At 36.8% G+C, this 22,422-nt stretch overlaps 2 protein-coding genes across 6 annotated transcripts; one reads left to right on the top strand and one right to left on the bottom strand.

Moving 5' to 3' along the window:
• Positions 1–3,897: 3,897 nt before the first annotated feature.
• CEP20 (centrosomal protein 20) lies at positions 3,898–22,340 on the bottom strand. Of its 5 annotated transcripts, none has more exons than XM_043976985.1 (5): positions 22,126–22,340; positions 18,301–18,498; positions 15,618–15,702; positions 9,198–9,331; positions 3,898–5,808 (listed from the first exon to the last, which is right to left on the bottom strand). In XM_043976985.1, exons 1-4 carry the CDS (start codon positions 22,151–22,153, stop codon positions 9,232–9,234), a joined length of 411 nt encoding a protein of 136 aa, XP_043832920.1. In that variant the 5' UTR covers positions 22,154–22,340; the 3' UTR covers positions 3,898–5,808; positions 9,198–9,231. The 5 variants fall into 5 exon arrangements, 3 of the variants coding, with proteins under 3 accessions (XP_043832920.1, XP_043832917.1, XP_043832921.1); XM_043976982.1 differs by having other exon boundaries at positions 9,194–9,331; positions 22,126–22,338; XR_006354131.1 differs by lacking the exon at positions 15,618–15,702 and having other exon boundaries at positions 9,194–9,331.
• LOC122735438 (60S ribosomal protein L17-like) lies at positions 9,622–10,263 on the top strand. The gene has a single exon (XM_043976981.1). The coding sequence runs from the start codon at positions 9,672–9,674 to the stop codon at positions 10,224–10,226; it is 555 nt and encodes a 184-aa protein (XP_043832916.1). The 5' UTR covers positions 9,622–9,671; the 3' UTR covers positions 10,227–10,263.
• Positions 22,341–22,422: the final 82 nt, after the last annotated feature.

Raw genomic sequence — 22,422 nt, 5'->3', positions numbered from 1 at the left:
AGAAAGAGCAAAAACAGAGTAAAAAACTATATTTCCCTAATGAATGTTGATGCAAACAATTTAAACAAAATACTAGCAAGGAGATGACAACACTATATCACAAAGAACATACACTCTGACCAGGTGGTAATTATACCAGGAATGTAGGTCTGGTGCAATATTAGGAAAAATCATAATCATAATTGACCATATCAATAACAAAAAAATAAAATAAAAAGCATATGATTAACTTAATAGATGCCAAAAAAGCCTTTGACAAAAAACAGCATTCATTCCTACTTTTAAAAAACCCCTCTAGAAAGCATAGGAATAAATGGAGCTTTCCTTAAAATGATTAGTATCTATCTAAAAACATCAACAAGCATTATCTGTGGGGGTAGCTAGGTTGCCAGTGGATAAAACACTGGCCCTGGATTCAGGAGGACCTGAGTTCAAATCTAGCCTCAGACACTTGACACTTACTAGCTGTGTGATCCTGGGCAAGTCACTTAACCCTCATTGCCTCACCAAAAAAAAAAAAAAAAGCATTATCTGCAATGTAGATAATCTAGAAGCCTAAATTATCAAAAGGGTATAAACAGGCAGTTTTCAGAAGAAATCAAAGCTATCTAGTCATATTTTTAAATGCTCTAAATCACTATTCAAATGCAAATTGAAACAATTCTGAAGTGCCACCTCACACCTATCAAACTGGCTAAAATGACCATTGTTAAGAGGGAATGTGGGAAAATTGGGACACTAATGCACTGTTGGTGCATTAGTTGGTGTTCTCCATTCTGGAGAACAATTTGGAACTAAGTCCAAAGGGCTTATAAGACTGTGCATAGCCTTTGACCCAACAATACCACTACTAGATCTGTACTCCAGAGAGATCAAAGAAAGAGGAAAAGAACTTATATACATAAAAATATAGCAGCTCTTTTTGTAAAAGACAGCAAAGAATTGGAAATTGAGATGTCAATTGGGGAATGACTTAACAAACTGTAGTATATGGTTGTGATGGAATACTATTGTATTATAAGAATTGATGTGTATGACTTACATTGAATTGCTTGATTTCATAGGGAGGGTTGAGGAGCAAGGAAGGAAGAAAATTTAGAACAAAGAATTAGCTCAAAGATCTTAACCTCATGAGAGTTCTTTCAAGGAGGGAATAACATACAAACCCAATTGGGAAGAGTAATCTATTTAATCCTACAGGAAAGTAGGAGGGGAAGAGGATAAGGAGGGAAAGGTGAAAGAAGGGAGGGCAGAGTGAGTGAGGGGGCAGTCAGAAGCAAAACACTTCTGAGGAGGAATAGGGCAAAAGAAGATAGAAAATAGAGTAAATATCATGGGAAGGGAATAGGATAGGAGGGAAATAGTTATGATGATTGATTATAATGGCAAAATGTATGGTACCTCCTTTACTGGGCTATTATGAAGAAAATTCTTTGTCAAGTTTAAGGTACTATATAAAGGTTATGATGAACAAGATATTATTTTTAAAAATCTGAAAAGACCTACATGAACTGAAGCAGAGTGAAATGTACTGTATACAAAAGAACAATCGTGTTGATGATCTGCTGGGAATGATGCGGTTATTTTCAGCAATGCAATGATCCAATATAACTCTGAAGGACTTATGAAAATTTCAATCCATCTACAGAGAAAGAATTGATGGTATCTGAAAACAGATTGAAGCATAATTTTTTTTGATAGTTACTTAATCTGAAGTTTTCTTTTTGTCTGTTTTCTCTCACAACCTGGCTATTATGGAGATGTTTTCCATCACTACTCATGTATAACTTATATTCAATTGCCTGAGTTCTTGGGGATGGGAGGTGGGGAGAGAGGAAGAGAAGTTGGTTTGGTTTTGTTGTTTTTTTGGTGGGGCAATGAGGGTTAAGTGACTTGCCCAGGGTCACACAGCTAGTAAGTGTTAAGTGTCTGAGGCTGGATTTGAACTCAGGTCCTCCTGAATCCAAGGCCGGTGCTCTATTCACTGCACCACCTAGCTGCCCCAGTAAGAGAAGTCGGAACACAAAGTTTTTAAAAATTGATGTCAAAATTTGGTTTTTACATGTAATTTAGAAAATAAAATTCTAAACAGAAAAAAAAAATGAGGCAGAATGCTTTCAGAAAAACCTGGACTTACATGAACTGATGCAAAGTGAAGTGAGCAGAAGCAGAACACTGTACACAGAAACAGCAATATTGATGATCAACTGTGAACTTGGTTGTTATCAGCAATATAATGATCCAATATAATTCTGAAGGACATGATAAAAAATGCTATCCACCTCTGAGAAAGAACTGAAGGAGTCTGAATACAGATTGAAGCATACTTTTTTTTTCTGGGGTTTTGGTTGTTATTTTTCTGGTCTGAGTTTTCTTTTGCAACATGTCTAATATTGAAATGTTTTGCATGACTGTATACTTATCTTTTTCAAATTGCTTACTTTCTCAAGGAGGGGTTTTAGAGGATAAAGGAAGGCAATTTGGAACTCAAAAAAAATTTTTAAATGAGTATTAAAAAGTGTTTACATGTAATTGAGAAAAACATCCAGAAAAATTAAAAACGCTATCAGCACTCAGATGCACCTATCCTGAGTTGTATGAGTGGTCTAGGCTCTTTATGAATGACATATATTTAACAAGCCATAAATCTTACTTTCAAAAGTGCTCCTGGGGGCAGCTAGGTGGTGCAGTGGATAGAACACTGGCCCCGGATTCAGGAGTACCCAAGTTCAAATCCGGCCTCAGACACTTGACACTTACTTAGCTGTGTGACCCTGGGCAAGTCACTTAACCCCCATTGCTCCGCCAAAAAAAAAAAAAAAAGTGCTCCTGTTCAGTTTGCAGCACATCCCTACTACCATATTAACACCATTTTGTAAATGCTTTTGGGTAAATCACTTAACATTTCTGGGCCTGTTTCCTCAGCTATAGAAAAAGATGGGGTTAGATTAGATGGCTTTTAAGATCTCTTCCAGTTTTAAATTGATAATGCCATGTGATGACTATCTCCAAATATGATATCACAAAATCCTAAAACAAAATTAGCTTAAATTCACTTTATCAATAAATGACAAAGTACTTTAAGGAAATAACACAAAACCAAGTGACAATAAGGTGACAACACCAAAGTGATCTCATACTAGCTTGAGTGTTTGAAAAAGTTAGAAATTAGTCCTTTACTTATACCCTCTTTTAAAATGAAGATACTTCAAATGTCCCATGACCATAAAGGTGACATATAAACACCTTTATGGGTAGGTCCCAAACCTGTTGATTTGTTGAACTTGAGTTTTTCATAATCCTAAAATCCCATGTTGGCTACTAGTTGATTCTCCATCTCTCCCAACTCTTTAGTCTTCACTTTTTCTGTTCCCTTTTGTGTATCCTTTGTGATCAGTTTTTCTTCCCCTTAATCCTACACATTCTTTAGAACTGATAAAATATCTAACTACCCACTAAAAACCACCAATGTTTCATTAATAAAAAGCCTTAATGATTATGGTGAATTAATTAGACAGACTTCTGTACAGTTAACATCTCTTCCCTCTAGATGAAGTCTTCCTTCCCTCTCAAACACTAAATTTTACCCATTTATCTGTTCTAAAAACAGTGTCTTATTTAAGGTAAAGACTATGGCTGGTGCCAAATACCCTCAACACAGCAAGTAACTTTAGTGGCCATAAGCAGAAATTCATTTAAAAATTTAGGAAAAAAGCTGTGTGGTTTGTTTTTTTTTTAACTTAATTCATATGACCATAAAATGACCGGGCTTAAGGGGATTCTGGAATGGTAAAATATAGTCAAAATGTTTACAGTTATTCCAAAATAATGTGTGAATTGATCCCAGAACAATAATACAAATGTCTTTCTAAACAAAGGCTACAAAGATTACAAAAAGGTGCTTTAACCTCATTTATTGAAAGATACACTTAAATTATCAGTTATCTTAGTATAAAAATTGTTACAAAACATTGCATCCAAAAACACTAGGTTCTATATGTGACACAATTCTATTTGGCTTTCATTTTGATGTTTTGACATCTGTCCCCACAATTACAGTACTTGATTTTGACTGAATCTGGTCCTACATGATTGCAATTCCTGAGGTAATTTCTGTCTTCACTGCCAACATCCTTGAAGTCTCAAGTTAATCTTCTGGAAAGAATCCAGACATTTATACTCCCACATACAATACAATGGAACTCATAATTGTAATCACATAGTACAAACTTCATTTTAAAATAGTAACTAGTTATCTTGCATCTTTATATGGTTTTATTCAACCAGTTATAAAATAGTAACTAGTTCTCTTATATGGTTTTATTCAATCAGTTATACTTAAATTCTTAACTGTACAGTAAACTGATCTACTTAAAATCTGAAGACTTTATAAGATTATGGCTAATGGTGGCACTTTAAAAAATTTTTGCATTCTGGCAACACTTTTGTTCTGTTAATCCCAGAACACTAAACATTACCTATTATCATCAAATATAAAATCAACACAAAGTACTTTCAACTGGAAGGAGTCTCACTTGGAACTAAATGAAGTCCTTAACATGAAGAAACAAGGGTTTCCAGTGAGGCTAAAATTTCTTTAGAGCAAACAGATACCTTTCAAAATTTTACTTTTATTAGATTGCATGTAACTCCTGCTACTCAGGCACCAAACTTTGTAGCAATCAGATACATTCCATAGCAACTGAGAAAATGTAAATTCCACATTATACATGTAACTACTTTAATAAATGTGGGAGAAAGCACATTTTAGAAGAGCCTGCTTTGTAAGAAAATTTCATACTTCCTATTTTGAAACCAAAATAAAGTTTAATGAAGACTTAAATGCCAGATATGAGTATGGGGTAAGCACTTTGATATTTCATCTTTTAACTATACAATTGAGGACTATATAAAAGCTAAATAATACCATCTTTTTAACAGGTAGACAAATCCTGGTATTTTAACCCAAAGCTTGTCCCTTCATGCTTGCAATTTCACATCCACAGTACAAAATGGGCCCTTTGTTTTACTTAATGGAAATTTAAAGAGCTACTTCTTTGCCTAACCTCTAAATTAACCCTTTCAACAAAAGCATAAACTTTTCTAAGAGATTACTAAGTAATTTCATATTTGAAGGCAATTTAAAAAACCTTAATGATTAAAAGCTGAAAAAACCCAGCTCTTTGGAAAAATCACCTTACATTTCACAAATTACTGATTAACCATAGTTTTTCTGGTTTTAATATTATTTTTATTACCACTGCCTTTTAATTTTGCTCCATATAGTTATATGTGTAAATGTAGGTATTTTAAAGTAGTTTCACTATGTAACATAATTTTGGTTGGAAAAGGAAATACAGTGAATGAAGCATGTTAAAAAACATACAATTATGTAGAGCCCTATTTCCCAGTACAGACAAGGGAAAGAAAAGAGAGGAACTTCATGGCAAATAAAAGCATTTTCACTTTCTACTAGTTTGGTGTCTACTAAAATATTGCCTAAAACCAAAATGTTTATCTTCCTCAAGTCAAATTCAGTAAGCTAAATGACAAAGTTAACCTTTATTCACAACGTAGAAAAACATGAGATGGCTAAATAGGTTCCAAAAACTTACATTTCTACATAACATATGTATTATTTCTACATTGTTATATCATGACAATAAATAGCAATTTAATATATACATAGGGAAATTAAAAGATATATATATATATTTGCACCAAATGAAAGCTATCATTTCACAGCTTGAGAAACATGATGATCTTCTGGATTAGTGCCCATTATCCTCCACTTTTCTGAATGACCATCTGAAATTTAAAACACATACAGAATTAATGTTTATACAGAATCAAAATTGCCAAGTCAGTTCTAAACAGATTATCCAACTACAAAAATTTATTTTTCCATTTTATGAGAATTTTCTTCCACTAAAAATTTCTTGGTATAAAGGTCAGTGACTGGATTCTTGAAGGCTATGAGTTTGGATCACTAACTCTGACTTGCTGCAGCAAGTCACAAAATGACCAATGAAGATAAGGAGAAGTCATGATTAGTATCCATGGAGTACCCATGTTCATGAAATCCCAGACCTTTTCAAGTTTTTAAGAATAAGAACTTTGTATAGTTTGACACCAAAAGTAAAGGGTTGTATCCTCCTATTGGTAATTACATCTTAACAAAGTTTTTCCATACACTATTAAAAATAACAGCAAAAATTTACATGATCACAATTTTAAACTACTCATTTTAAGGTAAATAGGCTATGCCTTTGAAGCAAATCTATATTAAGAGAACTGAAATCACTTTGTATTCTATTAAAGAAATAGAAATCTCACAAAAGTTTTATGTGATAGCATTTTTTAATCAGTCTTCTCTGATGCCAGTTTCTCACTGAAAAAAAAAAAAATCTGCTTCCAGAGCACCCTCTTGTGGTAGGAAGAGAATTTTACCTAATAATTCTACTAGTATCCTAAAAAATGACTTTGATTATTCACTGAGTTATAATAAAATATGAGTAGAAATCACCTAAAGTTTTTAGGGAGTATAGAATATATAACAACTATGCCCCCCAAATTGAATGAGAATTCATACAGCAATAATGAATGCTTTATCCACTTCTGCTTATTTTCTCTTTTGACAAAGAAATATAAAATGTGAATATTTTAATAGTGGTAAAATGTAGAGGATTAAGGGTAGACTAATAGTAGTTAAAATGAAATTTCAAAGATAATTAGACTGCAGAGATGTAGGTAAATACACAATTTTACTAAAAAGCATCTTGAAATACAATGAATTTTGAGTAACAGAATAAAATAAGGACACTAAACAAATAAGTGCTCATTTTTGGTGGAAGGATGAGAAAAATTAACAGAAATAAATGTAAATAGGGGCAGCTAGATGGCGCAGTGGATAGGGCACCGGCCCTGGAGTCAGCAGTACCTGAGTTCAAATCCAGCCTCAGACACTTAACACTTATTAGCTGTGTGACCCTGGGCAAGTCACAACCCCAATTGCCTCACTTTAAAAAAAAAAAAGAAAGAAAGAAATGTAAGCTTAAAACAGACTGTTATAAAATTGGGTGTAATTTAACATAAAGGAATCTTTCAATTTTAAAAGCAAGTTCAATTGTAACAAGCCCCTTTATATTACTTGACATCTTAAATTCTCAACTCCTGAAGCTATTTATTTTCGTACAAACTTACCAACTAACAAAATCTAACTGTGAAAATTAAAGGTATGTAAACAGTAAACTTGGGAGGAGAGTTTTTCAGGTTTTCTAATTAAGACAAAGGTAGACTCACAAAGTTGAAAAGGCTCTTAGAGATAATCTGGTTCAACTCTTATTTTACAGGGAGGTTACAACTTACTTGGGACCACATACACACACCTGTCTTCCCCCTACCAGAAAAAGTAAGCCAGTAGTTTCACAACAGCCCAATGTAATTTCTACACAGCATATTACCTACAGGTTTAGAGGTCCAGTCCTTCTATTGAGTTTCATTAGGTATTTTTAAACACTGAAATTAATTCTTCTTTTTGAAAAGGATAAAGTTCCAGAAAGTGAGGTTGCATGGGAACTATGATGATATAAAATAATTTCTATTAGTGACATTTCATTCATTATTCAACTCAATCTGCTAAATTAGATGTATAAATCTTTCAAAAACAGAATGAATAAAGATCATAAAATAAAGTCCTGTTGGTAAATCATACTTATGGCAAGGAGAGGAGAGGGAAGAAAAATCACATAATTTTCAAGTATTTATACAAAAAAGGTCAAAGCTACTTAGAAATAAATATATTTGAAGGGCAGCTAGGTGGCGCAGTATGCCTTAAAAAACAAACAAAAAAACAACCTAGGGGCAGTAGAGGAATTCTGAAGAACCCTCCTTCCCTCACCCCACCCCAAAGGGAAAGAAAACCTAAGTTTACCTTATAGTTCCTTTTATTTACACAGTTAAGATTTTGTTAGTTGGTATCTGTATCTGTATCTGTAAAAGTATCTGTAAAATAATAAATAGTGCCAGGAGCTGGGAATTTAAGATGTCAGAAAGTAATATAAAAGGATCATACAATTGAACTTGCTTTTCCTCTATGATATAACATAAACTTCCTCTATGATAAACTATATTCTTTTCCTAACAGCCTATTCAATGTGAGGTGGCAGTGCTGTGGCAGCTAAAAAAAGCTAATGCAATCTTGGGCCACATGAAGAGAGGTTGAGCCTCCAGGAATAGAGAGTTGAGGGTGCTGCTGAGCTCTGCCCCAGTAAGAATAAATACATCTGGCATATTTAGGGATGATAGTGCTAAGTTATCTTGGAGGGAATCCAATCAAAGATAACCAGAGTAATAAAGGATTTTAAGTCCATGTTATATGAGGATCAACAGAAAGAAGTGAAGATGTTTAACCTCAAGAGAAGAGACCTGTTAGCTGTCTTCAAGGATCTGAAGGATTGTCATATGGAAGAGGGATTTGATTTGTTCTGTTTGGCACCAGAGGACAACACCAAGAACAATAAGTGGGGACTGCAGAGGCAAATTTAGACCTGTAGGGTAAAATGTCATCCATGAGCAGAATGGGTTGTCCTGAGACACAAGGGATAGGGGCAGCTAGGTGGCGCAGTGGATAGAGCACCAGCCTTGAAGTCAGGAGTACCTGAGTTCAAATCCCGCCTCAGACACTTAACACGTACTAGCTGTGTGACCCTGGGCAAGTCACTTAACCCCAATTGCCTCACTTAAAACAAACAAAAAGTGAGACACAAGGGATAACTGGCTTTTCTCTCTCTGTCTTCTCATTTGGGTGTTTTCAAGCAGAGGCTGGATATCACTTGTCAGGTAGTTGTAAGAGATTTCTTTCTGGGTTAGGTTATATGGCTACAAAGGTACCTTTCAACTTTAAAATTCAGTGATTCTCTGCAGTGTACTAGGACTCAGTCTGAAACAAGCTTTCACCAGGAATTCTTACTTCTGGGAAGAAAGACTAATTTGAATCTCAGAACTTCGTTCATGGTCATTTCCTCTCCAGGATTCCCTCAGTATAGCATTTTGGGGCTAATACCACAGTGCAACAATATTTGGTACTGGATTAAATAAAATTATGTATTCCAAGGAAAAAATTATGTAATACGAACAAAACAGAAATTCACATTTAATTACAATTAAAAGATGTAATTTTTAAAAAACTTACACACTTTCATGTTTTTAATTGGACTGCAGGCCAAAATTTCATCTTGGAAGCTGCAATGAAGATCCTTTCATGAAAGTGGTTTGGATGCCATCTTTATTCGCATGTAAGAAATGAGATATAATTCCATATAAAAGAGGTCTATGGAAGAGAGAAAATAAAATCAATAAAAACAGCAGATAAAGTATTAAAATGAGAAAAAGTATTTATTTTGAAAAAGGTATTTTTGGGGGAAAAGGGGCCAATAAAATCTTATAAAACATTTTCTGATGTAAATATCAACTGCTAATACTTCTTTTAAATCCAAGATAGTTAATATAATCTTAGTACAACCAACACCTTTGAACTTGGCAAAAAACATGTCAACTAATACATAACATAAGGGTCTGAAGGGACCTCAGAAACCAACCTAAATTCAACTCCTTCATGTTAAAGATAAGGAAACGCTCTTCCCTTGAGCCGTCCTAGGTAATCAGTTAAAATGGTGAGGTACTCTCTTGATCCAGAGAACCCCACAAAATCATGCAAGTCAAGGGGTTCAAATCTCCGGGTCCACTTCAAGAATACCCGTGAAACAGCCCAAGCTATCAAGGGCATGCACATCCGAAAAGCTACCAAGTATTTGAAAGATGTCACATTGAAGAAACAATGTGTTCCCTTCTGTCGATACAATGGTGGAGTTGGCAGGTGTGCCCAGGCTAAGCAGTGGGGTTGGACACAGGGTCGTTGGCCCAAAAAGAGTGCTGAATTCTTGCTGCATATGCTTAAAAATGCAGAAAGTAATGCTGAACTGAAGGGTTTGGATGTGGATTCTCTTGTCATTGAGCATATCCAGGTTAACAAGGCTCCCAAAATGCGGCGGCGTACTTACAGGGCTCATGGCCGAATCAACCCATACATGAGTTCCCCTTGCCATATTGAGATGATACTGACTGAAAAGGAACAAATTGTTCCTAAACCAGAAGAGGAGGTTGCTCAAAAGAAAAAGATATCCCAAAAGAAACTGAAGAAACAAAAGCTTATGGCACGGGAGTAAATGTGGCATTAATATGCAAATAAAAGTGGAAAACCCCCTTTATCCTTACCATAAAAAAAAAAAAAAAAAGATAAGGAAACAAAGGACTACTGGGGATGAATGACCAACTCAAAGTCACACAACTAAAGGCCAAAATCAGGACTTGAAACCAAGCTTCTGACCCTCTTCTCCTGGATACTCTTCTTTCTAGATTCTTGTGGCACTGTCCTTTCTTCTTTCTCCTTCCTGTATGACCTTCCCTTCTTGGTCTCCTTTGCCAGATCATCATCTATAACATACCCCTTAACTGTATGTATGCTTTGTCCTGGGCCCTTTTATGTTCTCTTTCTCAGTTTCCATAAGTTTATCATCTCTGCCTAATGACTCCTAGATCTATGTATTTAGTTCTAGTCTCAATCCTAAATATCAATGACCTTTGGACATTCAGAATAGGATATCCTGTGGGCATCTCAAACTAACCAAGTCCAAAAGAGAACTCATTATCTCTCACCAGCCCCCAACATCCCCACCCCTCTGTAAATCCCAACCACTCCTTTCAAAATTTCCCTGTCAAGGGTACTAGCATAACTCTAAGCACCCAGTTGTACAACTTTAGAGTCATCTTCAACTTTCCCTCACCTAACACATATAAGCATTTGCCAAGTCTCATCAATTCTACCTTCAAACATCATCTTCATATGTACCTCCTTCCCTCTACTCACATAGCCACGACTTTATTTCAAACACTTGAGATGTCTAGCCAGGACAAATGTCTAGCTTCATAATTGGTCTTCCTCCCTCAAATCTCTTCCCTCTCCAATTTGTGTTCCACATGCTAGCCAAAGTCATATTCCTAAGGCACAGGTCTGACTACGTTTCTCCTCTAGTTAAACTTTTCTCTTTGAGAAGATCCCAAAACACCTAGAAATTGCAACAGATGGATGAAAATAACAAGAAAAAATTTAAGCAAGATGAATGTAAAGTCCTACACTTGAGTTTAAAATTTCCACTGCACAAGTATAGAATAAATGAGAAATAGCTAACAAGAAGTTCGTGTAAAAAGTAATCTGTTAAGTATAAAATGAGTCAACACTGTGATAAAGAAGCCAATGCAATTTTAGGTTATATTACAAAAGTGTAAGGTCCAGAGCAAGGAAAACCACATTTGGAATGATGTTCAGTTTGGGGTATCATACTTTAGGAGGACACTGACAAGTAGGAATATTTAAAGGAAGGCAACTAGCAAGATGGAGGAACTTAAAATAATATATAGGACTGATGTAACTAAGGGTGTTTAGTCTGGGGAAAAGAGATCTTGCCAAAAAGATAACTGTCTTCAATCAGCTGAAAGATTAGTGAAAGAAGGATTAGATTTATCTTGCTTCACCTGAGAGTGCAGAGCTAGGACTAACTGGGTATGTTACAAGGAGATTTTAGCTCATATAAGAAAAAATTTTCCTAACAATTACAGCTAACTAAAATTACATTGGGCTTTATGATCAGATAAGGTATTATCTATTTCAATAGAGGTGTTCAAGTAAAGTTTGAATGACCACTTGTTGGGGATATTGCAGATCCCAAGCTGAATGTAGTCCATAACAATCTTTAGGATGGCCCAAACCAGATTAAAATGTAATTGGGAAATATTTAACAAAATAAGTAAAAGTACAATGAAACAAAGAAAACATTACATTTAAAAGCTAAATTGGGGGGGCAGCTAGGTGGCGCAGTGGATAAAGCACTGGTGCTGGATTCAGGAGGACCTGAGTTCAAATCCGGCCTCAGACACTTGACACTTACTAGCTGTGTGACCCTGGGCAAGTCACTTAACCCCCACTGTCCCGTCAAAAAAAAAAAAAAAGCTAAATCAATATGTGGTCCAAGGGGTCCTTGTGTATGGTTTAGTTTCTTTTTGCGTTTCATGCCACTACCGTAGAGGGTTTTCATGATATGAATAAGGACTGATAAGAGGCATCTTTACAATGGCATGAATATTTGGATCCAGAAGCAGGGGACCTGAATCCTGGCTTTGCTTCTTACTATCTAAATGTTCTAAATGTTTCTCATCTGTAAAGAGTGAATTGCCTAGATGACACCTGAGGCCAACTTTCAGTTCCAAAGCCCTAGATTTGGATCATCCTAATGCTATGATCTCTAAGTTCCCTACCAAGTCTGTCATTCTATAGTTTTTCAATGCAGGGACTATGATTACGCCTTAATAAATATCTGTTAAATTGTTACTCTTAAAACTGTATTACTAGGGGCAGCTAGGTGGCACAGTGGATAGAGCACCGACCCTGAATTCGGGAGGACCTGAGTTCAAATTTGAACTCAGACACTTGACACCTAAAAGCTGTGTGACCCTGGGCAAGTCACTTAACCCCAATTGCCTCACCAAAAAAACCCCAACCAACTGAATTACTAAACAACAACAACAACAAACTGTACTACTCATGCAAAATACGAAATACAAAAATTCAACATCAGCCTGGAGAAGCAGATTTATTTTCAGTATCAAAATTTCAACTAGAGATTGCTCCAAGGGGCAGTTAGGTGGCGCAGTGGATAGAGCACCAGCCCTGGAATCAGGAGGACCTGAGTTCAAATCTAGCCTCAGATACTTAATAATTACTAGCTGTGTGACCCTGGGCAAGTCACTTAACCCCAACTGCCTCACACACAAAAAAAGAAAGAAAAAAGAAAGAAATTGATCCAAAAATATTATTTTTTCAAAACAAGGGAAAACATTTAGCTTTATCATATAAGGCAAAGACAACCTCCTCCTCATTCTGTTATAGCTATCAGTACAGCTGTTTGAAATATTAAATTATTGGTGACAGATAGTTTATTGGTTTTAATCAAATCTATTTTAGCTTTAACTTTGTCTGAAATCATGACTGCTATCCTTGCTTTTTTAGCAACAGCTGAAATATAATGAATTATACTCCAGCCCTTTAAAAAAATTAAATTATGCTATAATAACTAATTTAGTCACTTGACCATATAATGGATTAAAAACATTAAAAAAAGCAGAATTTGGGTTCAAATACTAGCTCTGCAATTTACTAACTGGGTAACCTTGGGCAAGTAACTTGACCTCTGCTTCCTCATCTATAAAATGTGGGGAGTTGTACTAAATCAGGTTGTTAACCTGGAGTTTGTGAACTTCTTTAAAAAATATTTTGCTAAGTGTATTTCAATATAATTAGTATCCTTTGTATTTTATAAATTTAAAAACCTTATTCTGAGGAGGGGCCCACTGGTTTCACCAGACTGCCAAAGGGGTTCATGACACACAAAAGGTTGGGAATCCCCATATCAGATTGCTTCTAAGGTCCCTTCTAGCTCTGATTACATGATGCCATTCTAAATTAACTGACCCAAAAAGAAAATGATTTTATGCTAATTATGCTAGTTTGGGAAAATTTTTTTAATTTATCTCAAATTTTCCTTCACATAGGTCTGAAAATTTTATATTCTTGCCTAATTTGATATACTAAAAAGCAATTTGACTTTAAAATTATAGATTCAGGGGGCAGCTAGGTAGCACAGTGGATAAAGCACCGGCCCTGGATTCAAGAGTACCTGAGTTTAAATCTGGCCTCAGACACTTGACTAGCTGTGTGACCCTGGGCAAGTCACTTAACCCCCATAGCCCTGCCCCCCCCCCAAAAATTATAGATTCAGGGCAGCTAGGTGGTGCAGTGGATAAAGCACCAGCCTGGAGTCAGGAGTACCTGAGTTCAAATCGAGCCTCAAGATACTTGACACTTACTAGCTGTGTGACCCTGGTCAAGTCACTTAACCCTCATTGCCCTGCCAAAAAATACAAAATACAAAATATAAATAAATAAATAAGCAAATAAATAAATAAATGAATGAATGAATGAATGAATGAATGAATGAATGAATGAATAAATTATGGGTTCGATAAAAGTTTTGGGCTTATTTTTGCTCTAAAAACTAAATATCACAAATGTCTATATTTTAGTTATTTGCTGAACATTTAAGGTGATAGATAAACTTTCATGATACTATTATATGCTTGGTATTCCTTACTAAAAGAGGACCATCATAAATATTAAATAAAACAAGCCTCTTTTTATACAAGTATTTTCAATATGGCAAAGTATTTTCAAGCTGGCAAAATGTATTAGTTCATACATTTTAAAAGCTACACATCAGTGTAGTAACAAACTAGAAAGAGTATTCAAAGCTCTCAGCTTTTATTAAACATAACCTCCTAAATAAATTCTTTTTTTGTTTTTTGAGGGGTTTTTTGGTGAGGCAATTGGGGCTAAGTGACTTGCCCAGGGTCACACAGCTAGAAAGTGTCAAGTATCTTGAGGCTCAATTTGAACTCAGGTACTCCTGACTCCAGGCCTGGTACTCCATCCACTGCACCACCTAGCTGCCCCAATAAATTCTTGAAATATCTATTACCAGGGCAGTTAGGTAGCAAAGTAGCTAAAGCACTGGCCCTGGATTCGAGAGGATCTGAGTTCAAATCTGGCCTCAGACACTTGACACTTACTAGCTGTGTGATCCTGGGCAAGTCACTTAACCTCCATTGCCCCGCCCAAAAATAAATAAATAAATAAATAAATATCTATTACCTCAGCAATCCGTTTTAATTTTTAAAATAATTCTAGGTTTAAATTATAAAAAATAAATACATAACTTATTTAATTAAAATCATACTGTATTTACTTTCTAAAAGTATAGCTTAGAAAACTCCACACAATATGAAACAAGTAAAATAAAAATAGAAAAAAAATTTTAAAGCAAAGAAACAGTACTGTATCTGAGATGTTAGTACCCTCAGCTAAGCACTGAAGTAAAATAACATGGTATTATGCCATTAGTCATGAAATAATTAAACAGTACTGAACTCTAAAGCCTCATCTACTACTTGGCACATGAATTATTTGAAGAGATGCTAAGAAAGCCCCTTGAAACTTTATGAATGCACAAGACTTAACCAAAGAAAGGGTTATTTCTGGCCAAGAAAACAAATAAAAACTTCTGGTGATTTTCTTCGTATTGTTTTTCCAAACATTCTTTCTTCATTCATTCAGCGCTAAAGATTTATTTTATGCCTATCATGTGCAAGAAACTAGGCTGGGCCATCTACTGCAGGGGATATAACCAATAAGCTACAGTCTCTGAACTCAGAGAGCTTTTCTCCAGGCAACAAGAACTTAGGCTAGGGTTGATTAGAGCAGGCCTTAGGAAAACATTCACAGTAAAATCTGGTCTGCCACGAGAGCCCCAAAATTGTCCACTTTCACAAACTTTGGCTTGCAAGCTAACTTCTGTTGTCAGCTGAAACAAACATTAGGAAGATGCTCGCCTAAACAGATGGGAAGGAAGAAAACAAAAAAAAGAAAAACTTAAAAAATGGCTTCTTACACTGATTTTGCATTCGAGTCTTCATATATATTTAATTCCTTTATGAGAAATTGTCTCTCCAGTGGTATTTCTGGTTGACCAGATTCTGAAAAAGTAAGACTATTTTTATGAAATCCTTAGATGCCATAAAACACAAATATAATCCTGCAAAGTGCTATATTTTTACATTTTATAAAAGTTATGGAAGTAAACACCCTATACCATATAATCAACTGAAGAGTATTTCCTAAGAAATCAATTAACAGAAAAGATTAGAAATCAGATCTGGATGCTAATTGGTATTCTTTCAAAAATATTTTTAAAAAACATAAAACATAGCTAAACTTTAAGATTATACAACTTTGTGGATAAAGCACCAGCCCTTGATTCAGGAGGACCTGAGTTCAAATCTGACCTCAGATACTTGACACTTAGGTGTATGACCCTGGGCAAGTCACTTAACCCTCAATACCCCACAAAAAAAAAAAGAAAAAGAAAAAGAAAAGAAAAGAATGTATACAACTTTACTGACATTATTACATGTTGTATTTTCTCCTAGGTTAAGTACAAGGGGAAAACCCACCAACACCAGATAGACAAAATTAGTGTTAAATTAGTTAAATTAGTGTTAAACTAGTTAAAGCTTCCTTCAAAATCAGATGAGTAGAAAACATAGCATCAAAGCCCACTCTGAGACTGAATATTTTTTTAAGCATCAGATTCAAAAGAATAAAGATTGACAAAGTCCTTCTATTTGCCCCAACAGGTACATACCCTTTTATCTTTGAAGAGTTCTATTCTAAAGTAATAACCTTGAACCATAACCATATAGTCACTAAACCTAATCCTTATTTAACTTCAAGCTCATTGTTATTGTTGTGTGGTATCTGACTCTTCCTGACCCCATGAGTTTTTTTAGACAAAAGTACTGGAGTTGTTTGCCATCTCCTTCTCCAGCTCATTTTATAGATGAGTAAACTGAGGCAAATAGGGTTAAGTGACTTGCCTGGGTTCACACAGCTAATAAGTATCTAAGGCCAGATTTAAACTCAGGTCTTCCTGACTCCTGGGCTGGTTTTCTATCCACTGTACTACCTAGCTGTCCTTCAAGCTCATTAAGTTTCATTCCTTTACTAGTTTAGAAGGTAGTTAATGTTCAACAAACATTAAAAGCTAATAAATGATAAAAGTAATCTAACGTCTAAATGTAGGCACACATAATCAATGAATAAATAATAGCAAGTCCTCTCTCCCTTAGAAAAGATACATTTTGCGTTAAGACTTTTTCTCATTAAAATTTTTGGTTTACTCTGATCTCTCAAATGTGAAGATGGCCATGTTGTTCTACTTGGCAGGACTTTAGAAATCTTGTTTCTACATATTGTCAGTAAACTAAAGCATTAAAGGAAAATTTTAGTGTAATATGTAAAAGTTTCAAAAAATAATAACTACAGAGTATCTAACAGCAATGAGAAAAGTAGAGATGGATGCCTGGGCCAAATTTCAAATAACACATAAGAAATTTTAAAATGATTTGTGCTATATTTCAACTATCTATAATTTTTTCATGTGGAATATTACTTCCACCTATAAAGTTTAAAATTCATTTCAGTCTTGGTCTTTGAGAATTTTTGTGACTAAAAAATTCATTGATAATTAACCTCTCTAGACTTAGGCTAAAAAACTTACCGAATTTTCTAGCTTTGCAGGACCTATACTATGATAGCTTTAAAAATTAATGTTCAGGGGCAGCTAGATGGCACAGTGGATAGAGCACCGGCCTTGGAGTCAGGAGTACCCGAGTTCAAATCTGGCTTCAGACACTTAACACTCACTAGCTGTGTGACCCTGGGCAAGTCACTTAACCCCAACTGCCTCACTAAAAACAAAAACAAAAAATTAATGTTCAGTACATTCTAATAATGTTCCTATCTTTAAAGTTCTATATTATCAAGCCAGTTAATCCTGACAAGGAACTCAAGTTCAAGCTTGAATACCTAACATGAATAGCATGAATACCTAGAATGATAACAGTAATTTAGTTACCTATGACTTAGAAAATACCTAATTATCACAAGAATAAGACTTCTCTAGAGATTAAAAACCAAGAATTTGACTTGTCAACAAAAATGAAAACATACATGTACTAACAATGTTTCATGTGCAAAGTAAAGGAGGAGCAGATCAATGTGTACAGTAATAGTAATGCTGTAATAATCAACTGTGAAAGACTTGGCTACTATGATCAATACAATAATCCAAGATAATTCCAAAGAACTCAAGATGAAAAAATTCTAAACCAGCTCCAGAGAGAGAACTGATGGACTGTGTGCAAATGGAAACATAATTTTCTCACTTTGTTTCTTTATATTTTGCTATTTTCCCCCACTATGGCTAACATGGAAATGTTTTGCATGTATAACTGACATCGAATTACTTGCCTTCTCAGAGCTGGAAGGGAAGGAATTTGGAACTCAAAATTTTAAAAGAATGTTAAAAATGAAATAAATAATTTTTTAAGGAGCGGTTCATTTATCAAGTTGTTTTCTAGCAAGCTGGTAAAAGTTATGAGATCTTGGTTAGACTTTGGAAAGAAAAAGGCTATTTATTGTTTTTGTTGATAAAACAATCATCAAGCTAAATCACCTTCCAAAAAACTTAAGAATGATGAATTTAAAGAATTTGACAAACAATCCACACTTACCAGCTGTAAGGACAGATGCTGAATACTTATATTTGTTGAATTCCAAATACTCCCGAATTAATTCATTAATTAGGAGATTTTCATGAGACAGGGGTGGAGGTTTTTCACCTTGATCATCTAGTGCATTAAAAACTTCAGCTCGGATCTTTGCTCTTAAATGTCCCAGTACACCCCTTTTTTCCAACGTATCCTTTAAAACTATTAAATAAGACACATTTTAGTGCAGAAATTGCAAGCGAAATCACTGATCATTCTCTCCAGCAACTTGAACCACAGACCAAAGAAAATGAATTTTAAAGCACTACCAACAAAGCAGTGAATGATAGTTTCAGATTTGGGGTCCATCTACTTAGCAGATAACTGTTTAAGGGTACCATAAACCCCCAAATCCAGTTCTCCCTACTGTTTTTAAGCTTTGTCAGCCAGTTTCCAACGGTAGCTCATATGATATATAGAAATAAAACATCTTTTTTGAGGGGCAATGAGGGTTAAGTGACTTGCCCGGGGTCACACAGTTAGTAAGTGTCAAGTGTTTGGGGCTAGATTTGAACTCCGGTCCTGCTGAATCCAAGGCCAGTGCTTTATCCACTGTGCCACCTAGCTGCCCCTGAAATAAAACATATTTTAAAACTAAACTATATGGTACCTTTTTTTTGGTTTCTATTTCAGTTAATGAACAAAAACATTTAGGGGCTGGGGAAGATGGGTCATCAGAAAATACATGGAAGCATGGACACACTCAGAAATTTACAAGTTTGGCAAATTAAAAAATTCCATACAGTTACTAAAGCAGTGTAATTAAAAATGTAATAGCCTTTTAAATGACCTCTTTTGGGGGGCAGCTAGGTGGCAAAGTAGATAATGTACCAGCCCTGAAGTCAGGAGGACTAGAGTTCATAATCTGGCCTCAGGCACTTGACATTTATTAGCTGTGTGACCCTGGGCCAAATCATTTAGCCCCAATACCCCATAAAACAAGCAAACAAACAAAAATGGCCTCTTTTTAAAATCTATCAATTAGCTGTATATTTAAGTATAGCTGCAACCCCAGCAGCCTATACAAATATTAATTAATTTAAAAGTATTTATTTACTAAGTTGCCTATGCTATATTTCTTTTACCTGCTGTATATAGAATGCCACCCAGTCTTCAATTGAAGTGCTCAAAAAAATGCAAGACATGGTTCCTTCAGCGAACTGTAATTCTAGCTAAAGAGACCAAATTACAAATTTATGGAATCTAAGAGTTGGAAGAGGGGTCACAGACATCATCTTGTCAAAGTCTCGGGCCTAGAGAGGTAAGTATCTAAGGTCAAAAAAGTACTTAGTAGCAGGGCCTAGATTAGAACTCAGATCTACTGAAACCCCCCAATATTTCATCCTCCCATATTTCCTTAACATCAATCATGGGAAAATATCAACATAGATGCAAAACACTAAAAAAATGTTAAGTGTTATTATTAGGACAATGCCACATCAGGGCATAATGGACAGAGAACAAAGTCTTTGTTGTCACTAATTTTGTTGTTTAGTCATTTCCAGTTGTGTCTGACTCTTCATGATCCCTTTTGGGGTTTTCTCTGTAAAGGTGCTGGAATGGCTTGCCATTTCCTTCTCCAGCTCATTTTACAGATGAGGAACTGAGGCAAACTGGTTAAGTGACTTAGCCAGGGTAACACAACGAGTGTCTAAATCCTGATTTGAACTCAGGTCCTCCTGACTCCAAGGCCTGCATTCTATTCATAGTCACTTAGCTTCCCAACCCGAGTTCAAATCCTGCTTCTGGAACAGACAAGCTCTATGGCCAAGGTCAAATCCCTTAACTTCTCAAGGGCCTTGACAGACTTAAGTAGCCAGGTAGTCCCTAGATACAGTGCTGGACCTGGGAATCAGAAAGACCTAAATTCATATCTAGCCACTTAGAACACTGCCTGGTAGTGAGAACTCAATAAATATTTGACTTGTCAAGTCACCCAGGGCAATTCCCTTGAACTCTCCTCCAGGTTCCCCTATCAGTAAAACGGGGGTCCATAAAAGGACCTACCTCACAAGCTAGTTGTATGGATAGAATGAGATAAGTGGGGGCAGCTAGGTGGCGAAGTGGATAGAGCACCGGCTCTGGAGTCAGGAGTACCTGAATTTAAAACCCAGCCTCAGACACTTAATACTTACTAGCTGTGTGACCCTGGGCAAGTCACTTAACCCCAACTGCCTCACTAAAAAAAAAAAAAAAAGAAAAGAAAAGAAAAAGTGATGTGTCCCCCAAAAGGTTTATGGTTTAAACTATTAAAGGTTTAATAGCTTAAGACTTCAGTAAGACTTTTTTTTGGGGGGGGGCAGGGCAATGAGGGTTAAGTGACTTGCCCAGGGTCACACAGCTAGTAAGTGTCAAGTGTCTGAGGCCAAATTTGAACTCAGGTCCTCCTAAATCCAGGGCCAGTGCTCTATCCACTTCACCATCTAGCTGCCCCTTCAGTAAGACTTTTAAAACAGTCAATAAATATTTAGAGTCTTTTATGTGCCAAGCCTCATTAAGCTATGGGAATACAAAGACCAACGGTCCTTTCTCTCTAAGTGCTCAGTCTACAGGAGACAACAACCATCCATGTATGTATGTATGCATGTATACACATATACTGAGCAAAATAAGATAATAAATAATTAGCATAAAGAGGAAATAATCAACAGAGGGAAGGCACTAGAACTAAAGAGGGTCATCAGTAAAGCTTTCCTGTTGAAGGTGGACTTTTAGCTGAGACATCTTGTACTTTTTGAAAACCTTAAAGGTGCTATAGAAAAGCTAGCTCTTATTCATAAGGTAAGGTACAGTTGAGGAGTAGCTAGGTAATTCAGCGGATAGAGCACTGCCACTGGAGTCAAGAGGACCTGATTTCAAATTTCACCTCAGACACTGTATGACCCTGGGCAAGTCACTTAACCCCAAATGCTTTGAACATAGAACCAGGTCCAGTCCTCCAGATGGGTCTGGAGGAGAGAGTGAGGCTGGTGACCTTGCATAGCCCTCCCTCATTTAAATCCAATCCAGTGCAAGTCATGACATCACTCCAACGTCATGGTCCCCTTCCAGAACTAAGGACAAACAAGGTCCAGTTGACATCTGCATCATGGGACAAGTTTCTTCACCAGGGATGCAGGCCCCCATCCAGCCCTAAATAACCCCACAGTAGCAGGCATGGGGGGCGGGGGGGGGGGGGGTTGGCAGCCTGTGATAGATTGTCAGTGTCAGGAAAGATTTTTGCGGGGAGGTGACGAAAATTGTGACTCGGGTGCTGAGGGAGTCAGTGATGTTTGATGCCACACGCCCCTCTCCCAAGGGTCTAGTAGATTCCTCGCAGGTACCGTGTCTCTGGCTTCTTTTTGCATTCCCAGCGCAGGGCTGCACCCCCATAACATAAATTACGGAGGAAATATCAACACAGCAGATGCTCAATCAATGCTGACTGACTGACCAATTAATCAATAATCATTTAGTAGGCATCTACTATGTGTCAAGCCCAGCGTGAAGCGTTTGGGATACAAAAAGAAGCAAAATAAAGCTTCCTATCTAAAGGAGGGTTTAAAAAAAACAACACACAGCTAAAGGCAAACTGGCAAACACTTGCACGCCAACAGCCCCGCTCTGACAGCCCGCCCTCAGGCCAGGGTGGAGGTGGGGAGCCAGGCCGAGCCCCATCCTCCGGTTGCCCGCCCACCCGGTCCTCTTCCCTCCCCATCCCACCCTTGCTTGCAGGACGGTCGACGGCCTCCCTGCTCCATCTACGTCCCAGACTGAACTGGCCGGGCTACGCGCCCACTCCTCAGCTACCTGCTTTGAGCTCCGAGATAGTCGCCATTTTCCAACGGCCGCCCGAGGGGTGGACCGGGGAAGGGGAAAAGCAAGCTTGGGCGTGGGCAAGGGCACCGCGCCTGCGCAGTACGCCGCCCCGCCCTTCAGCGGCCGCAGAACGCCCTAGACCTCCGGACGCCCAGTCCCCAGCGGCTCCCTCGGCACGCCCAGTGTTCTCTCCGCTCGCTAAACCTGCTGGGAGAATTCCCGGATTTGCGCAGACGCTTCGCCTACGGGCCAATTGGGTGGCGCCGTGGGTGGAGCCTCTAACCCCGA

The sequence above is a fragment of the Dromiciops gliroides genome, chromosome 1 (assembly GCF_019393635.1).
Source record: "Dromiciops gliroides isolate mDroGli1 chromosome 1, mDroGli1.pri, whole genome shotgun sequence".
Classification (NCBI taxonomy): Eukaryota; Metazoa; Chordata; class Mammalia; order Microbiotheria; family Microbiotheriidae; genus Dromiciops; species Dromiciops gliroides.
Note: the sequence above shows the minus strand (reverse complement) of the source record. Positions and strands in the feature narration are given on the sequence as shown.

Bases quoted from the DNA above. Each gene is read 5' to 3' on its own strand.
- CEP20 (XM_043976985.1), bottom strand. From the start codon at position 22,153: ATGGCGACTATCTCGGAGCTCAAAGCAG. The intron at 18,499-22,125 runs GTAGCTGAGGAG...CTTATTTAATAG, and splicing joins TATCTCGGAGCTCAAAGCAG to TTTTAAAGGATACGTTGGAA. The intron at 15,703-18,300 runs GTAAGTGTGGAT...TTACTTTTTCAG, and splicing joins AGCATCTGTCCTTACAGCTG to AATCTGGTCAACCAGAAATA.
- LOC122735438 (XM_043976981.1), top strand. From the start codon at position 9,672: ATGGTGAGGTACTCTCTTGATCCAGAGAACCCCACAAAATCATGCAAG.